Source organism: Sesamum indicum, linkage group LG6 (genome assembly GCF_026168435.1).
Source record: "Sesamum indicum cultivar Baizhima isolate 11 linkage group LG6, ASM2616843v1, whole genome shotgun sequence".
NCBI classification, from domain to species: Eukaryota; Viridiplantae; Streptophyta; class Magnoliopsida; order Lamiales; family Pedaliaceae; genus Sesamum; species Sesamum indicum.
In genome coordinates this window covers 23813716-23833144 of record NC_142662.1, presented here as the reverse complement: position 1 = coordinate 23833144, position 19429 = coordinate 23813716, and the positions used below count along the sequence as shown (strand labels likewise).

General features: G+C 33.4%; 1 protein-coding gene and 2 non-coding genes across 3 annotated transcripts; 2 read left to right on the top strand and 1 right to left on the bottom strand.

Moving 5' to 3' along the window:
* Positions 1 to 2210: 2210 nt before the first annotated feature.
* NADK1 (NAD kinase 1) lies at positions 2211 to 18063 on the bottom strand. Its single transcript, XM_011082061.3, has 11 exons — positions 17599 to 18063; positions 15468 to 15615; positions 15259 to 15378; positions 14126 to 14325; positions 13532 to 13645; positions 13293 to 13387; positions 11985 to 12091; positions 9735 to 9808; positions 9458 to 9536; positions 9023 to 9330; positions 2211 to 2828 (listed from the first exon to the last, which is right to left on the bottom strand). The coding sequence occupies exons 1-11, from the start codon at positions 17647 to 17649 to the stop codon at positions 2520 to 2522; spliced, it is 1605 nt and encodes a 534-aa protein (XP_011080363.1). The 5' UTR covers positions 17650 to 18063; the 3' UTR covers positions 2211 to 2519.
* TRNAC-GCA (transfer RNA cysteine (anticodon GCA)) lies at positions 4384 to 4455 on the top strand. The gene has a single exon. It is a non-coding gene; the product is annotated as a tRNA-Cys (tRNA).
* Positions 6146 to 6217, top strand: TRNAC-GCA (transfer RNA cysteine (anticodon GCA)). The gene has a single exon. It is a non-coding gene; the product is annotated as a tRNA-Cys (tRNA).
* Positions 18064 to 19429: the final 1366 nt, after the last annotated feature.

The following is a 19429-nucleotide window of genomic DNA, read 5'->3' as shown; positions in this document are numbered from 1 at the left end:
AGACCAACTATTAAACTACAAGTGCTAGTGGATTTTGAGATCGAGAAAGCCTCCGAGTAGGCGTGCATTTCCATGCCCACTTTACAATTTATATCTTTAACGGATCATCTACATTGGTGGGTAGTGGAGCCGAAATAGTCTCTGAAAGCCCCCAAGGCAATAAGCTAGAATATGCCAAGAAACTGCATACTCTTTTCTTAGCAAAAGATAAGAAGCACCACACGGTGTATTATGTTGGCAAAGTGTTGCAGAGGGCGGAACCAAATACCGCCAAATTGAAACACTAGCACTATCCTTAGTGGTTACGGCCAAGATACTGTTGTCTTACTTCACATTGCACCAGGTGATAATTGTCAAATCACCCCTTGAAACAATATTGATGTCATTAAGACACGGAAAATAAGGGAAGCGAAAGCAATATTTAAAACACATTTAAGTATTATCGAAAACAATAACAAGTTAATCATATGGGAAATATTGCGCAGTATCAATCAAACTACTAAATAATCCCGCCAACATAAAACTCTCGCTAAGGCTACCCAACTCTCCCTGCGGCTGAGAATCAAAACAAGCAAACTACTCCACTTTGAAGCTAAACCCCAAGCGAGATAGAAATAAAAGTACCTCCCATCATTGGCGGAGGAGGAGCCCAGACGCTCTGCACAAACGCCACAATTCATAAAACTATCCACAGTAACAAGAAACGCATTCTCTCCAAGTCGACATCCCTGAAAACACGTAAAGGAGTTTTGTTTGAAAAACTAACACAAATGTCATAACTCCGAACCAGCTTACTAGCAAGGGTTGAGAAGGATTAGAAAACCCACTACTGAAATAAGCCATATATGGTGAAATATCCCTCTGGAGCTTTTCTAATTCTTTACCCCAGATAAGGAAAAACAAATTTATGGGCAAAAGGTAAATGGCCATGGCTTGCAACTTTCAGAAGCTTGGTTACGTGAATATCAGGTTTGCTTAAACGTTCCATCCTTCAGACACATTTTATGATGCCTTACTGGGGTCACGATCGTCATCTGGAATTTGATGGTAAGAACTTGTGGTCGGAATATGAAAAGAGGAAAAAGTTTACATTCAAATGTCGCAAGAAGTCATTCAGTCATCAATACCATCACGAGTATTGGTTTCGACATGATACTTCATCAAGTTGTAGTTACCTGAGCTGTTGTTGATATTTATTAAAATTGGCAGGTTCTTCCATGGAGGACTCATCCACATATGCATATGAGCTTATCTGGGGGCTATCTACTACTGAGTGGCACTCTGGTAACTTGCAGTGATCAACCCCACCGACCAAATTAGTTTATCTCGACACCAAGTTTTGATCTGAAACATGTTTCAACATCCATTGGCAATAAGTGTATATCAATGCTAATTTTCCATCTTCCGAGTAACTTATTTCATATTAGCGAGTCCTTTTGTTGTATTAATTGCTCATAGACGCAGAACATTTTTCAAATTGTTTCTCTAACTTCTTCATTAAATTCGCCCGCACGACCGTAATCTTAACGAGAAGACTTCTCCAACCTAAAATCAAAATTTTACCTTAATTTCTTGTTCTTTTACCTTTTCGTTTCCCTCATTTGTTGTTGTTCTCCTTTACATTGGTTCCTCGAGACCCGATTCTTGATTGAGACACGATGGAACATGCAAGTAAGAGGCTTGTTGACGCTGGTGGAAAGATTGAGAATTTATTCATGATCAGATATAATTTTGGGTAAAGTAACAAGTATTTTTTATGGAGGTTTATAATTATCCACTTTATCTTTGTGGTATTCTTTTTTCTAAAGAATATCAAAAAAATGAAATTGAAAAAAAATTTTAAAAAAAAATCACATAGACCATAAGAAAAACCAGAAATTTTAAAGTAAAGTTGTAATTCATAATATACAAGTTTATTTTAATCAATTTACTATAAATATTGGATAAAAAAACCCAGGAAAGATTTGACAGATTCTACTAGTTGGATGACTGTTAAAATAATGGTGATTTTTCAAACAATGAAGAGTATTATAACTATAAATTCTATAATTAAATTAAATATCATACCGGAAAGGCGATTTGACAACACAGTGCAGGCGTATAGTTTTATTCTATACATTCCAAAGGTAATCAGTTAACAGTACATCAAAACATTTTTCTAGTTGATTCTCATCCAACACATTTCATTTGAGCACTATCGCATCAAAATCTATCAAATATTTAGCTTTATTATTTTTTGGAGGCGTAGCATTGCTTCGTTCCAATTTTCGTCCGTTACAATATGTAATCCTCCTATTGCATGCAATGCCTGATTACCAAGTCAATTACAGGCATAGACATTGTCCTATTCAGCTGTGCACAGCATGTATATTATCCTTACAAGGGGTATAAAAATACAACCAGCTACGTACACTTCACCAACTCCTAGTATAAGACGCCTGTATGAGTTGGCATTTTCTAAAACTGCAATATTAAGTGGATTTCTTCATCTAATCTCAGGCTTTAAATCATGAATGTAGTTAAGAATCACGAGGGCCGTCAAAGGACTGAGTCTTCCTCAAATTCCAGTGAAGACCGTCGTGGATGCTTCTTAGAAAATCACTGGTTGAATCAAGTTGACACGCAGTGGGAACAGGCCAAGGGGCCATGCTGCAAACCAGTGCATCTCCAGGGGCCAACTGTTTTCTGCCCTTGCCGTCAAACGAAACCCATGCTTGGCTTCGGCTATTGAATGGTACCACCACTCTAAGTGTCACGTGCTCGGGCAATATCAGAGGCCGGAAGGACAGAGAGTGGGGACAGATTGGTGTAAAGAGGATTCCAGGGACCTGCAAATTACAGGCATTGTCGAAAACATATCAGGTGGCCATCTGAAATGGTTTTGATTTCAAATCCAGTGCCGACATAAATAATCAGGAGAATTTACTGCACAGATGATTAGACATACTATGCACGACACGTAATATTGCAATCTTCACAAGTTCAACTCCATTAGAGATTTCGTTTGTAGTGAGACATTAAGGAGTTCTGGCACCACATCAACCAGAGTGATTGATGCTCTATACCAGAGCGACCTTAAAAGCTTTTTCTATTAGATTTTTCTCAGTTCTGCTGAAGCAAGAAACATTCTACATTTCCAGAAAACTTCAAATGGCATTTTGAACAGAAAACACATGGAAAACTGTTCAGTCCAGTCAGAAATCAGCCCAATGCTACGGATATAATGGCAACTCTTTTCAATAACTATGAGCAATGTATTAAACTAAGGTCCAGCCAGCAACAGTGGGCTTGTACAGCTAGTCTAATCATCGGAGAGTACCCGAGGATATTCAAGAGATTCCACAACTACTTCAAATCCTCTGTTTTTTTCTATTATTTGAAGGTTCAACATAAAACAAAGCTAACATAAAGAATTTGATAAAACCTAATTTCTTGTCCATGTCGGACCTAATCAAAGTCATGACACTCATTCCAAAATGGCCATTCAGTATATCAGCCTCCCATTTCCTGCACCATGAGACGCAGTCATGGGCAGCAAACAACAATTGGAATTTATTGTTTGACTCGGTTTTGACCTTATAGACCACATGTAAGATGAGCATCAATGCTTGACATTGAATAAAGTTTTCAGAAATTATATGCTATTAAAGGGTCCATAGCTCAGTGGAAGAGCATTTGACCGTACACTTAATTTGTGCTTTCCCTAGATAAAGGAATAGTTATCTCATAAAGTTAACTAATATTATCTCATTAATCTTTTTGGCCGGGCCCTTGAAATCATATTTTTTTAGATCCATAAGTTTAGCGTGCACTTAAATGTGCTTTGCAAAAATATGGGTATGGTTATCTCATAAAGTAACTAAAATTGTCTCTATTCTTTTTAGCCGGGCTAACTCAATAAGACCCAGGCACAGCAACAATATGTAGAATCATGTTCTTACATATCTCTATAATTTTTTTATGGCAACTTAGTATAATTTGATGCCTCCCCCAATTATTTCCCTGAAAGCCCAAAACAAAGGAGCGGGCCCCCGCCTGTCAACCCAACCCTACTGGACCGAGCCAAAGGTATCACGAATATGTCTTCTAAATGTAAATTGATGTGGAACATGTGTCCTAAATGTACACTGATGTGGCAGGGCCGTGGCCAAAGCAGGTCTGACTCAGGAAGATTACTTGAACAACGGGACGATTACGTCATATAGCTTCTTCACATCACAAGCTACGTCACCCTAAAAGAGCTCCAATTAACTGTCCTATATTAGCAGGATTAGCCAAATCAAGCAACTAGTAACTACCTCCCAAATTTTCGGGTTGAGTGGGGAATGACATCCAACTGTCATAACTTTCTCAAAATAAGTCTAGAAAATATATAGTAATAAAGGGTCCATAGCTCAGTGGTAGAGCATTTGACTGCAGATCAAGAGGTCACCGGTTCGAACCCGGTTGGGCCCTTTCAATCATATTCTTTTAGGTCCATAATTTTATCGTACACTTAATTATGTTTTCCCCAGATAAAGGAATAGTTATCTCATAAAGTTAACAAATATTATCTCATGAATCTTTTTGGTTGGGCCCTTGAAATCATATTTTTTTAGATCCATAATTTCATAGTAGTCAATGGCGCGCCGTTCGCGGCCTATGGCGTGTGCCTTCACAATGGCAAGGCCTTGACGCGCGCCTGCGCCATTCAGGTGTTGCCCAGGCCCGCCTTTACGAAAAAGGGCCTGGGCAACCTGGGCCCATCAAATAAAATGTACCTTCACAATGGCAAGGCCATGATGCGCGCCTGCACCATTCAGGTGTTGGCCAGGCCCGCCTTTACGAAAAAGGGCCTGGGCAACCTGGCTGCTAGCTGGGAAGCCTGGGCATCAAATAAAAAAAAAAAAAGAAAACCCTAATAATTAAGGGAATTTCAGCAGAAATAATTATTCTGCATGCATGAGTAACTTTGTTCATTCCTGCCTCTTCTTTCTTCAGTTCTCTTCTTCCTCTGCGGCTGCATCTTTCTTCTTCAGTTCTTCTCTTCTTCTTCTCTTCCATAATAGTCTGTCGCTGCTGTTCATTGTTGAGTTGAGCCGCTGCTGCGTGACTGGACCTTTAGGTCCATAATTTTATCGTACACTTAATTATGTTTTCCCCAGAACTTTAGACTATTACTGTTTTGATTTAATTATGTAATTGTTTGTAGATTTGTAGTCTATGATTATGTTATTTACTTCTTTAATTAAGTATAAATATAAATTAACATTACCAATTTTTCGTATGTTTTAATGATATAAATTAGGATTTATTTGAATCTTTAGAACTTTTGCTATCCTTCAATGGTTCACCATTGTTCGTTTTAATTATATGAAGTTTTGTTATGTTGAATTTGTTGTTTTATATGTTTTATTTAACTCCTTATACATTAATCTAGTCAAAATAACACTAATTATATAAATATATAGATTATTTCTTATATTTGTGGCATCCTCCGAAAAGGAACGCGCCGCGCCATGCACCATGGCTCCAGGAGCCCTTGGCGCCATTGTGCACCATGCGCCACTGAATACTATGGATAATTTTAGTGTGCACTTAAATGTGCTTTCCAAAAATATGGGAATGGTTATCTCATAAAGTAACTAAAATTATCTCCATTCTTTTTAGCCAGGCTAACTCAATAAGATCCAGGCACGACAACAATACGTAGAATCATGTTCTTACATATCTCTATAGATTATAATTTTTTTTTATGGCAACTTAGTATAATTTGATGCCTCCCCCAATTATTTCCCCGAAAGCCCAAACAAAGGAGTAGGCCCGCACCTATCAACCCAACCCAAAGGTATGTGGAACATGTCTCATAAATGTAAACTGATGTGGCAGGGCCAAAAGCAGGTCTGACACAGGAAGATTGTGAAGTCTTACCCCCGGATTCCCATAAAACAAAAAAGAATCCTTTTCTCTTATTACTTGAACAACGGGACGACACATCACAAGCTACGTCACCCTAAAAGAGCTCCAACAAACTGTCCTATATCAACGGGGTTGCCAAATCAAGCAACTAGTAACTACCTCCCAAATTTTCGGGTTGAGTGGGGAATGACCATTCGAACTGTCGTAACTTTCTCAAGATAAGTCTAGAAAATATATAGTAATAAAAGGGTCCATAGCTCAGTGGTAGAGCATTTGACTGCAGATCAAGAGGTCATCGGTTCGAACCCGGTTGGGCCCTTTTAAAATCATATTCTTTTAGGTCTATATCATATTCTTTTAGGTCTATAATTTTAGAGTATACTTAAATGTGCTTTCCCGAAATAAAGGAATAGTTATCCCATAAACTTAACTAATATTAACTTAGGAATCTTTTTGGTCGGCCCTTTAAATCATATTTTTTTTAGATCTACAATTTTATTGTGCACTTAAATGTGCTTTCCGAAAATAAAGGAATTAGTTATCTCATAAAGTAACTAAATTATCTCTGATTCTTTTTGGCTAACTCAAAATGTTCCAGGGCGGACAACAATATGTAGAATCACGTTCTTATATATCACTATATATTATTGTGCCTTCAAAGTTTTCTTAACTTTTTTGTTCAACCAAGTTCACCTTGAATCATTATTAGTTTAAAGGGTAAGAATGTAAAATAATATACCTCTTAGCTCCTATAATGACTTTTTATAATTATAATCTCCTATTAATTAATTTTTTGCATTTATTATTTCCTATTTAACTTTTCATGTTTATTGCTTTCTGTTAATTTTTTTTTCTGTTTATCAATTCCTATTAGTTACTTTTTACATTATATTCAATGTAATATGCTTGCTCGAAACCATTTTTATGGTACACTAAAAATAACTAAAAGAAATCAAGAAAATTGAACATATACACCAATTTTTGTCTCTTTATAAAAAAGCATAGTGATCCTGTTTTCTATTAGACTTCCCTCGATTTTGCTCCGGTATGATCTTTTTCCTTCGCTAACATAGTTGTAAAAGGCACCAAAAGGCGCGCGCCATGGCATTGGGCTTTGCCGTGGCGCAGTGCGCCTTCTACAAGCCCTGCCTTTTTTAGGGCTGGGCTAAAAGAAAAACTAACAAGGAGATGGCTCGCGGAAGTTCGTGTAAATAGGGTTTCTCAAGGCATTTTTTTATAAAAATTACAAATATGCTATGAATATGATTGATAATATATATATCAAAAATATCAAATATAAACAAGGTAAATATCAACATTTATGAATATGATTGATCTATCTACCAAAGATAGTAACTACAAGTACACATAAATCTTAATCAATCTTGTAAGAATATTTAATCATTTTTGCATTACTGGTGTTAAAAGTAATTAATGTATGAACATATAATTTATTTCTAAAATATGTGTCATGCTTTAAACCATGGCTCCAAAAGACCTTTGCACCACGATGCACCGTGCGCCTTTAACAACTATCTTCACCAACACTTTTCACTTACCAAAAAATTACAAGTGGAAATGTTTTAATATCTTTAACTTCTTGTAAAAGAGTAAAATATGAAAAAGAAAAAAAGAAGGTTTTAATTAACTTGAATTTAACTTAAAATTAATTTTACTTGGTTTTGAATAAAAAAATGTTGTTTTAGAAAGATATCATGTTGAAATTTTAAATAATACTTGTTGAAACAAATGGTCATATTATTTCAATATAAGAACACTTCTTTAATTTTGAAAATTGTCTTTTTCACCATACACTAGTCATGTTTAAAGAATAACATACACTATAATTCCTTAAAATAGTTTTTGAAATCTTACTTATAAATTTTAATTAAAAATTAAAATTTAGAAGTATGACTACTCGATGGAATAATAATTTTTTATTTTCATGTTTTTCTTTCTTAAATCAGTCGTGGATTGGAAAACATAACATATTAAATTTTTTAGAAGAAAAAAATACCAAATAACATGCAATTTGTTAACAACAAAAAGAGTTTAAAAAATTAAAGATAAAAATTAACACGAAAACAAGCTCCGCAAATTTTGATAAGATTTGAACTCATACAAATGATAGTTAGTCATATTTGATTTTATATGCATCTTAAAAATTAATGAATATTTGCATAAAGAATTTGCCCAATCATGAGGAACTTCTATTAGGATATGTGCTTTAACTTGATACTTATTAATGTGTCTCATTTTGAGTAAATCAATGAAAATTTCATGTATTTTTATGAACTTGATATAACTCATGATTTAAATTATTTTTTTATACTTTTATTTTGATTAAATTGATTCATGAAATTATTAAGTACAATTAAGTTGCATTAATACTATCATAAAAAATTTAAACATTAGCAAATAATATATCATATCGAGTTTTATAATGTCTTTCTTTTAATATCAATAAGTTGGACTATTAATAACAGCTAAAGTACTAACATACAAAATTTTAATTATTCACAAATTTAAGAGTAACCGTGAAATGATTATGGCAATGGACATCTAGATAACTAGCTTAGGTAAGTGATCTTAAAAATAAATGTTATTCTCGAAAAACTCATAACATGTGCACATGCGTATAATCCTCCTAAAATTGTCAACATAAGATATTTGTAAAGATACAAAACTATAATAAAAAATTAAATAGAACTTATTAATGAAAAATTGACATTCAAGATTGAGAAATCATTCTGAAAAGCAAGTAGATATGTCAAGCATACTTATGAACATGATATAATTGATAATAAATCTTCATTGGATTCTATGCATAGCATAAGGATGCTAAATATTCTGGTACTTTCAGAAATCATTCTAAAAAGCAAGTAGTTATTTTATTATTATTTTTTCACAATATTCAAAATCATTTATGAAATTGGTTGTATTTTATATTTACCAGCATTCAATGTAAATATTCCTAAAATTCTTTCCTATCTAGATAACTATCATCTAGGTATTTCAAGACCTATAATGCAACACATCAATGACTACCAATAATGTTTTGTTCCCTCCTAAATGATCTTCTAATACGGACACTAAAAGGATTGATCAAATCGTACAAACATACCTGAGGATGGACCATTGATCCTCCGGCAGCAAGGGAATATGCTGTGCTCCCAGAAGTCGTAGACAATATCAGACCATCCCCTTGAACGCAAGTGACAAACGAGTTGTCACAATAGCATTCCAGATTTGTGAGGAATGATGAAATTCCACGGTCGATTGTTACCTCATTCAGCACAAGCATGGGACCTTCATTCTCATATTCACTTTTAGCTTCATCTCGGATGATATGACACTGCAGGCGATGCCTTAACGTGATACTTATAGGACCACGAAGGATTGAATTAAGACACTCACGATAGTGTTCGCTGTCTGGTTTTGTTAAAGGTAAACTAATGGTAAAGGCAGAAAAGCTTTTGTACGGACATTCATGCAACAAAAATAGACTTAAGAAAGTAATTTCCAAAATAAGAAACCTTCTCAGGAAGAATGAGGATACAAAATGGGGTCATGAAACCAAGAGAACCTAAAGAGAACGGCACGATCGGAGGAACCGGACCTTTGAACATAGATGCAGCCTGCAAAAGCAAACAAGTTTTTTCTTCTAATTAACAAAGTGGCTAACTGTAATGAATCTCAAAGAACAAATAACTTCACATTTTTCCAGCTTTTATAGAAACAACGAAAACTTGACTCCCTTTACGACCAGCAATAACAAGTTGCTATAGACACAATATACAAGTCAAGGAAGTATATACAACAAAAAGGCCACATACCCAAAGGACAGTTCCATCTCCACCTAGAGTTACAATGAGGTCAACCTTCGTATGCAGGAGCAGCAACTCCTTGTCTGTGAAAACAGGCGCGTTAGGACCAGTAAGTTTAACAAGCTCATGACTAGCAAAGAACATTTACAGCCATCATTTTAGATTGTTAATGTGCTACAGCAGAGATATAGCTCGTTTACATGAGTTAAATTCATGCATCAATGAAAATAAGTGCCAACTATCATTTCTAAGCAGAAAGTTGAGAAACAGAGGACAAACAGAATTGTCCCCATGTGCCCCTTCTTTTGCTACAAAGATGACGGCTACATAGCCAGTCAACACCACAACACTATTTTTGCAATTATTTTGGCAACTAACATCAGATACCATCAGCAATCTGTTCTCGAGTTACTTGAAGAGTTTAAAAGTGTTCATGTTTCTTTGAATTCTTATGTAGACAAGAATATCATCATCGACTTTTCATATGATAATAATTATTCTTAGTGCAATTAAATAAATTGAAATTTTATTTAATTAATTTCCACAAATTTTATTTATATCTGTCTAAAAATCCTTTAATATTCTTATGACTACAAGTTGATCAATTGCACTTCGAGCATTAATTATTTTTTTACCGAACATTAATGCATCATACACGTATATGTATATGTCCATATAAAATTATATTACATTATATTATATTGAGTTTTATATATTATTATTTATTTATCTATCCATATCTATTGCTATATTAATATCATTATAAAGTACCTATAATTACGAATGTTTCATGTTTCGCAATGTTCTGAAAATAATAAACTACCTGTAACTAAATTTATGTGACAATAATTTAATATAGTAGAGAAATAAATATAACTATAAAACACAACAAACCATTTTTTTATCCTCCTAAAATAACTGGAATATTTGTATTTTTATGAAATAGTATATGCAAAAAAATCTACCAATACAAGAAATACAAATAATTAAACTAAACAGGAAAAATTTTCATTTAAAAGTTGGCAAAAAATGGATGATGATATCAACAAGTCGCAATATTAAGTTGCAATGATAAAATTCAATTGTTTGTACATGTTGATTAAAATTGGTTCTAAGAAGCAAGCAGATTTTATTTCATCATATTTAGATGCATATATTTTCTTATAACTAAGTTTTTGATGCACAATTATTAATTAGTTTGACTATATTTTATGTGTTCTAAATAAGTAATTTAACAACAATCATGTAAAAATCTATGACTAACATACAAGTACTTATATATATTACATGTATATGCATACACATTTATATAGACATGAATAGCTTAAAATGTTCATGGCAGTACACTTGAAGAAAAATTCACTGGGTCTTGTAAAGTCTAATCTCTTCTATATTTAATTGATTATATACGAAAAAGATGAACTTCTACATATATTATGAAATATTTAAACCGTTATATTTTTTTCTCAGGCATTATTCTCGAAGAAATCTAAACCAAATACACCCATTAATGATGTAAAATAATTTAAGCTTAATAATTATAGTTTTAAAAATTATAAATAAACTAATTTCATAAGTAGTAAAAATTCAATTCAAAACATATAGAATGATTATTTAGTAAAAAAGCTATTTTGTAGAGTTTTCCTTTCTCTTTTTGAGTGAAAAAGAAATAATCTTCATTAAGCATGTAAATAAAAAGTTGAGATATTATTCTAAAATACATATAGACATACATTAGTATAATCTCATTTCTTTCATAATAATGAGAAGTACTTATGAATAACTCTTTGAAACCTTAATAAATTATCAATATTAAATTGGGGGGAGGAAAAGAATCTTACATTCTCCCTTAATGGTACATAAATGTTAAATTTTTTCCATTTGAAATATGCTCTATCTGCGTCGTATACGTTACTAGTGATAATAAAAGGATGGCCTTGTCTTTTCATTTGAAGAAAGTTCCTTTCCATGACATAAAGATACACTTAGATCATCAGTCAAAATTTTGTTTTAATGCCCATAAGTTTAAACAGGAATGATAACAGTACTCCCTACTTCTCATTGGTCGAAAACATAGTAGATATTAAGCAGACAACAAATGTCAAAAATCTAGAAACACCTGTAAAAGCAACTGGGCACCAAGAAAAGACTATAGGAACTATATGGAGCAATAACACTTCTGATAGGAACTCGAGAGTGGTAAAAATGGAACCAAACAGCATGTAACTTCTATATCCTATAAAGGAAAATATAGCTTACCATCTAGCCAGGTTTGTACAAAGCTATAGTATGAGGATTCTGTCAAAAGCTCAGTCTTCACTCGTTGCTCCACAAATATATTTAATTTTTTCTGCTCTTTCAACCATCTGTAAGTAGATCAAAGAATCACCATTATTACATTTTATGACTTATCAAGTAATAACTCGACAAGGGGGGGGATGGAACAGCAGCACGTTTTAAAGCTGAATATAGCAGATGACTTCAAAAAGGGCGAAATTCACATCTTCGAAAGGCCAGAAGAAAAAATTTTGGCAAGCAACATCTGTTCATGGTCACTGAATTAGATCAAAAGGCCAACCAAGTTGGAGAATTCTATAACTTTGACATTTAGGGAATGAATGATCCAAAACAATTCACACCATGAAATGCTATGACAAAATAATGGCCCCAAGGTTTACTAGTTACCAGAAGAAAAGTTAATGCAGGCAACAAAGAATTGACAGCAGAAGAAAGTTAAGCATTAGCAGAAAGCATCAGTTCCAGAATGAAAGCAATCAGCAATACCCTTTACCAGATAATTCTGGTGAAATTAGTAAGTAAAAGATTGTGAACATAGGTTATCTCAATTGGCTAATAAGCATTCTTTTACACAGACAGAAAAATAAAGCATATGTAGTTGGCAGTTATTAACATCATCAAAGCTGTCAAAGGAGACATGATGGAATCTTTTACTGAGAAGCGAAAAGTTTCATTTCCTCTCTTCCCTTCCAAACAAATTTTAAATGTTGAAGCAATCAAAAGAAGCAATTTTCTTGCAAGATCATGATATTTTCTTGGCAAGTACCTTCATCAGCACGTGTCACATGATCATCAGTCAGCAGATCTTGCTTAAGGTAGCTATTATGTAAAAGTTTGGACATTTGAGCTTTCTCTCGCTATTCGCTATGATTTAAGAGGTTAAGGAATGCGAAAAAAGCAACTTCAGTTACATTTTCTTAGTTCTCAGCATGAGCAAATTAAAGTCTGCTTTAAGTTGTCAAGTTGCAAATAGTTATTTACCAAGATCTAATTATGAATTATTAAATGGTAAAATAAATAAACATTCGCAATTATAACCGTTGTTCCTAAAGGCCCCAGGAAATTCTTAATTGGAGTTAGAGGATCGCTCATCGACCATCCGAACAGAGGAAGGAATGGAGTCTTTTCCTCTGGTCGGAATGGTCGGCTCGTTATTAACTCATTAGCTCCTAGTCTGTAGAGTCAGAATTACAAATCTAAGAACCGGCCAATCAGATACGGAAACATAGACAAAAGCTTAATCCACAAATCTTCAAGCATCCTTCCTACCTGACCATTTCGAGACACAGAATTCTGACTGAAGTAGAATTCGGCTTGGTCAATATAAGCACAGTCTGCGGAGGTGATTCCCACTTCAAAGAAATCTGAAATTAAAGAAAAATAGTTTCACAAATTCTTAAATTCGATTTTCAAGAACAAAATAAACTTTTAATACCGTGAATTTTGAGGAATGGAATGCATAACTATATCAGACATCAAATCAAATCGAAATAAGACAAGAGCTGTACCTGTTTACTGCTGCGCTCTGCAGTTGTTATATTCCCCTTCTCAAAAGACACAATATCATGTTTGTGGCGATCACTTTTGTCACCCTTGCAGCACCATGATAGCTTAAATGATGCCTATCTCAACAAAGCAACAAATCAATTCTTGCTGATCAAGTTGCCAGCTATATAGTAAATTGGAAATATTTTTAATCTATGTTATGTATGCAGGAAAACGACCCAAAAAGAAGACATGTAGCCAGAAAAGTCTTAACATTTCTCTTTGTGATCTGAAAGAAAAAAGGAAAAGCTACATAAATTTAAGATAAGTCAGCACTTTTAGCAAGAAAAACCATGATGTCAGAGCCAACAAAATCAATGTTTGATGAATGTCCATGAAGATCATTTGTTATAACGAGTATTTTATTGTACTTTTATCTCATTATTGATCAGTTAAGATCATTCCAAAGGAGACAGCGGTATAAATTTCAATCAGGATTTCTTCCAAAAGTTTGTTCTAAATGCTTACTAGGTATTATCAGCCTATACAAATTTCAATGGAACTAATGCACATTTAGTTTTAGAAAGGTTTGCAAACACGAAGATGCAATGACACACCTTCCTCATCATCTTATTAGGAATGGCAGAGGAATCAGAATCAGATTCACCATCCCGGAGAACCTCATGAGCGCAGATATCATCTTTCCCACTGCACAACTCACATTGATCACTATTTGCATCTGACAGCACAGTTTGGTCTTCCAAGTTTCCAGCTCTCTCATCAGTTATTTCACTGAAGTGCCCTCCTAAAGATAGCACTGCAAAACAATTCACATAAAACATCAGAAAGGGATATGGGGCAAACTTTAGTATCCACCGAAGAGGAAAAAAGAACTTTCTTGTGTACCGGAACATAAAAGAAGAACGACAGGAAAGTGCAGTATCATCCTAGAAAACCAAACAAGAAAAGAGAAAAAGAATCCTCTAGATCTTTCAGTTTTTTGGATGCAACACATACTAAGATGCTCCTGAATGATGTTCAGATATATCATATAGATATTTTCATACATGACAATGGTGCTAATTTAACTGTCATACTTTCTGCAGGTTATCAAAAAAACATATAATGACGAACTCTACCGAAAATGAAAGAGTTTCGGCGATCATAAGCATAAACGGATGTCACAGAATCTCAACCATATGTCATTATACGCACGGTGTGGGTTTCTCTTCAAAATGAAATTTCAAAGCATCGGTATAAAACAAATGAGATTGTTATATACTATGCTACATAATAATTAAGCAAATTTTAGTGTAAATTCAATAAATCCAATGCCTTAATTTCAAGAATATCTAACAAGTTAGTTCATTTCTCAGCTTTTGGAGACCAGTTTCTAACTTGACATACCCCGAACCTAATGCAGACCACCCACAGTTGTCCGAAATTATCAGGGAGATCTCATATAATCATTTCTATTTTGTCTTGTCCTTTGAACCTTCTACATGAAAAATGAAGCATTCTCAAACCTAAATTAATAGGTCCCTATTGCTTTAAGATTTCATCTTAGGTTCTCTCAACCCCAAAGAACCCTCAACCAACCTTGTCGCGATGCAATCTTCAGTTACAATCGCATTCAGGCACTTAACAGAGAAATCATAATATAAAATAAGCTGGCAATGCATAGTTTAAAGAATTTATGATTAGACGAGTGCATATGTAATATTTTGAATATAATAAAGGGACATTTAACCTTTTTGCTCGAACTGCAAATTACGTGCCCTCTCCAGTTCATATTTACGTTTCCATTCAGCGGCCTCAGCTTGAGCAGAAGCTTTACCTTCAGTGACTCTTCTTAGGGCCTTTGCTACAGCTAAAATCATGTTTAATCAAACACTTAGTAAAACATAGTGCAGATACCAGGTATAACAAGTTCTCAAGATGAAGAACCTAAAGACTCACTTCTCAAAGCCTCAGAGAACTCGATCAGATGATCATCGATTCCGTGGAGAAGAGAGTCTTGAATAAGTTCCTGGACTGCTTGTTCAGAGTTCAACACAGAGAAAGAATCAACACACCCATTCTCTGCTGGTGACATGCTAGCATTAACCTAATCAAAAATAGCATATCAGTTTCCAGAAGCTCACATTTTCCTTCTTTTTGGGATTGCACGAGGTAGACAAAGTTATTTGTTCATCATCTTCAGGAGTTAATTCAGAAATATAAATTGGAGGGGCCTTTACAACAAACATACCAAATACACAACTTTTGATTTAATTAAAGGGGTAGAAAACCGTAATAAATGAAATACATTGTGCATAATAATTAAATCATATACAGCTTCATTCATAAACAGTGATTACAATCATAGAGTATTACATATAGCATCACTTGCCACAATCTGGATTATTAATCTTCCAAGAACCAGTTACAAGATGCATATTTGTGCTCTTGAAAAAGAGTATTTCTTCATCAGTTTTACATTTGAACTTGCATAGAATATCAGAAGTAACGCAACTAGACACCATGAGAAGAAAATTATGGTAGTAAATTAAGTTGAATTTGATAATTCATGGAATGAATATATAATTAACTCAAAAAGGGCCTTCGCTAACTATAACCTGGCGAATGTGATATGTTAATCAACTAAAAAAGAAATTCCAATAAGTAGGACAAAGGTCAATTAGCATATAGTCCATGATAATACAGGTGATTCGCTTTCACAAAGAAATCAAATGTCCACCTTTGCTTACACATTAATACATTATATTTATCAAAGTGCATGTCATATATATTATACTTTTCTACTATGATACAGAAAATTTTTAAGATAGAAAAGTTCATGCTGTCCAAAATAAAAAGGCTAACTTCAACTAGATCATTCTTACACATTAGCTGCAAGGGAAGAAGGGATTTTACCCTTAATAAGCCTTTTGCCAACAGTAGAGACTTCATTTAAACTATACACTCATGCTAAGACAGATACAGCTATGAATAATCAACGTCATTTATCATGACTCATAATATTCTAAATCTCATGTTCAAGGTTGGCTAAGGTTGTGCATTAATTGGTCCCCCACCCACCCCCACCCCCAAGTTACATATAGAGCTTTTAGCGTTTCATATTATGGTGCCAATCAAGAGGCAGAAAGTGCAGAATATGTGAGGCAGGAACTTTCTCCTATTCATGTGATTTTTCTCCAAAAAGAAATTAGGCACAGCAATAACTAGTTTTCTGTGTAGTCTGATTGATGCTATTCTTTCCATATACAAAGACTGATGACTATGAACTCCTCAATCACACCAAAGTTTCAAGCCCACAGGCAAGCATACAGTGAAAATGCCAGTTTCATTAGCATTCCTAAAATTATGGTAAAGTCAGGAAAAGTGTAAAAATTGGGGGTCAGTGTTCTCAATGTAAAGCATACATCGGTGATAGTTACATAGGAATAAGATGTGCTAAAGAAAGATAACAGGCAATGGACAAACACATCGCCTAGACCATTTTCCCACGGTAATGCCCATATTTTTGTACTTTTTCTCGACATTAGTAAATTGCATTTTTTGAAGCTTCATGAAAAATTGATGTTTCTAGTAGCCTTTACATGTAAAAGATAAGTAGGAGAATGAGCATGCACATTTGAGCAACATGTGCAACTTGTATGTCTATCTTAAATTATTAAATTTGATCAAATTCTTCCAAAATCCCATGCCCCTTTGCTACTTGAAAGTGCACTTTCTTCAAAGAAAAAACATTGAAGTGTCTACTTTTTTTGTTTTTCCTGGAATTCAAAATCAGAAAGGTTCATTTTGCTCTACCATACTTAGTCAATAACAGCTTAACTAAAAACCATAAATTCATTAAACCCAAAAGAAAAAGAATCTTGAACTATTAAAGGTTGGAAATTAACAACGAACCTTAAAACCAAAAAGCAAGAAGATTCAAGACTTCAAAAATCGAAAACAATCTTCCAAGAAGCACAAGTTTAAAATCAAGAATTCAGCAGCAAAACCAATCAACTAAAACAGAAAACATTAAGCGCCCAAAAAATCAAGAATTTGCATCAGATATAAAACCGAGCACGTAACGTACATTGGCGGAGGTGGGGTTGCTCGGAGACATGGGGCTCTCTCTCTTATACATATATATATCCACGTATATAAACAACACACACAAAATCACACCCGCCTTCTGTCAATGTGCGTGTGTGTGAGAGAGAGAGAGAGAGAGGGAGAAAGAAAGAAAAAGATGAAGGTCTGGTCAAGAATTGGCAACGAGAAGAGGGAGGAAATGGGAGTTGGACAAAGAAATTGAACTCCACCCCATTTATCACATACACATAGAAAACAATAGAATATTCAGACAAAAGATTGATTGGGATGAGGAGTTAAAGACATGGAAAACGCATGGTAGGAAGTGGTTCGGTGGAGTTGTTTTCTTGTAGAGAGAGAAAGGGAGGAGGAGGGAGGGGGCGGAATGGTGGGACCCGCAGCCCCGGACGCGTGGGAAGTCATGGACGACTGCAGAAGGCGGAGACTTGAGACTAGAGAGTAGTGGAGAGTGGTCTGGATATAGTGATTTTGACCTACCAATTTGTTACCGCTGCTCCTTTTCTATTGCACATAATCCGTTTCTTGTTTCCACGAATTTTGGTATAATTATAAATATTTTATTTAAAAAATGTGTAATTTTTAAATCACAATTTAGTATTATTCATTTCGTTCCTACTGTATTTTCTTTAAAGAATTTAATAACCTTAAAACTATTCAGACAAGATCATAGGTAAAATTAAAATTCATAAAAAAAATGATCCAATCAATTAATATAAAAAGTTCTAAAACAATTTAAAAAATAATTATAGTTAAATTTATAGTTTATAATAGCATTATAATCAATTTAATATAAAAAAATTAATAAATTGAATTAATTATTAAACAAATTTTATAATTAAAAGTATTCGGTAATTATGTTAAGTATCACAATAAATATTATTGTGTAATTTACCTTTTTTTTTTCTTTTCTTTTGATACAAAATTTGGGTAATTTACCTTTTTTCTTAACTCAAAAAAAAATTGAGGTTGTCAGCACTTACATCATCACATGCTGATTTGGGTCAACTTTCCCTCTCTCTCTCTCTCTAATGGTACGCGTAATGCAATAATGGGGTGCAAATTCGAGTCCATTTGGTCAAATTTGGAGTTAATTTTATATATATTGGTTGATACACATTTAATGTTTATATATATATATGATATAATTATAATAGTAAAAAATAAAAAAAATTATATATAGAATAATTATATTATTAATTTTTTGAAGAAATTGATGATGGAAATTAATTTTAAATAAAATCTAAATTAGAGTTATTTATAACTAACTGTATTTTTTTATAAATATAAGATTGGAGAAATGTATGTTATTATTATTAATTATGTCATTTTGCCCAATTATGCATGCATGTGGTTATGATTCTTTTTTTTTTTTGAGATAATGAGAGTGGCTATTGGAGGGAAGAATTTAAAATTCATTAATATTCAATAATATAGAATAAAAATTATTTTAGCATTCGAGTTTCAGTATTATTTTTAAATTGATATGTGAATTTTTATAAATGATATAATTGATATCCGACTTTTTTCATAAATATTAAATTGACATATGAGTTTTTATAAATGTCCCAATTGGTACTTGAGTTTTTACATAAAAGTCAAATTGAAGTATATCTCTATTTAAAATATTTTATAATGACAAAATTACTCTTTTAAGAATATTCATTCAATAATTAAAATTAATATTTAATAGATTGCATAGGGATTGATTTTTTAAAAATAAAAGTTAAAGACATATTAAGCAAAAAGTAATTTTTCGGATTTAAATTCTAAAATATTATAATTTAAGAAAATAAAAATATTAAGACAAAAAA

Coding starts and splice junctions, on each gene's coding strand:
- NADK1 (XM_011082061.3), bottom strand. CDS start 17,649: ATGTATAAGAGAGAGAGCCCCATGTCTCCGAGCAACCCCACCTCCGCC. Junction 15,379..15,467: donor GTTCTCTGAGGCTTTGAGAA/GTGAGTCTTTAG, acceptor ACATGATTTTAG/CTGTAGCAAAGGCCCTAAGA. Junction 9,331..9,457: donor TGGTTTCATGACCCCATTTT/GTATCCTCATTC, acceptor TAACAAAACCAG/ACAGCGAACACTATCGTGAG.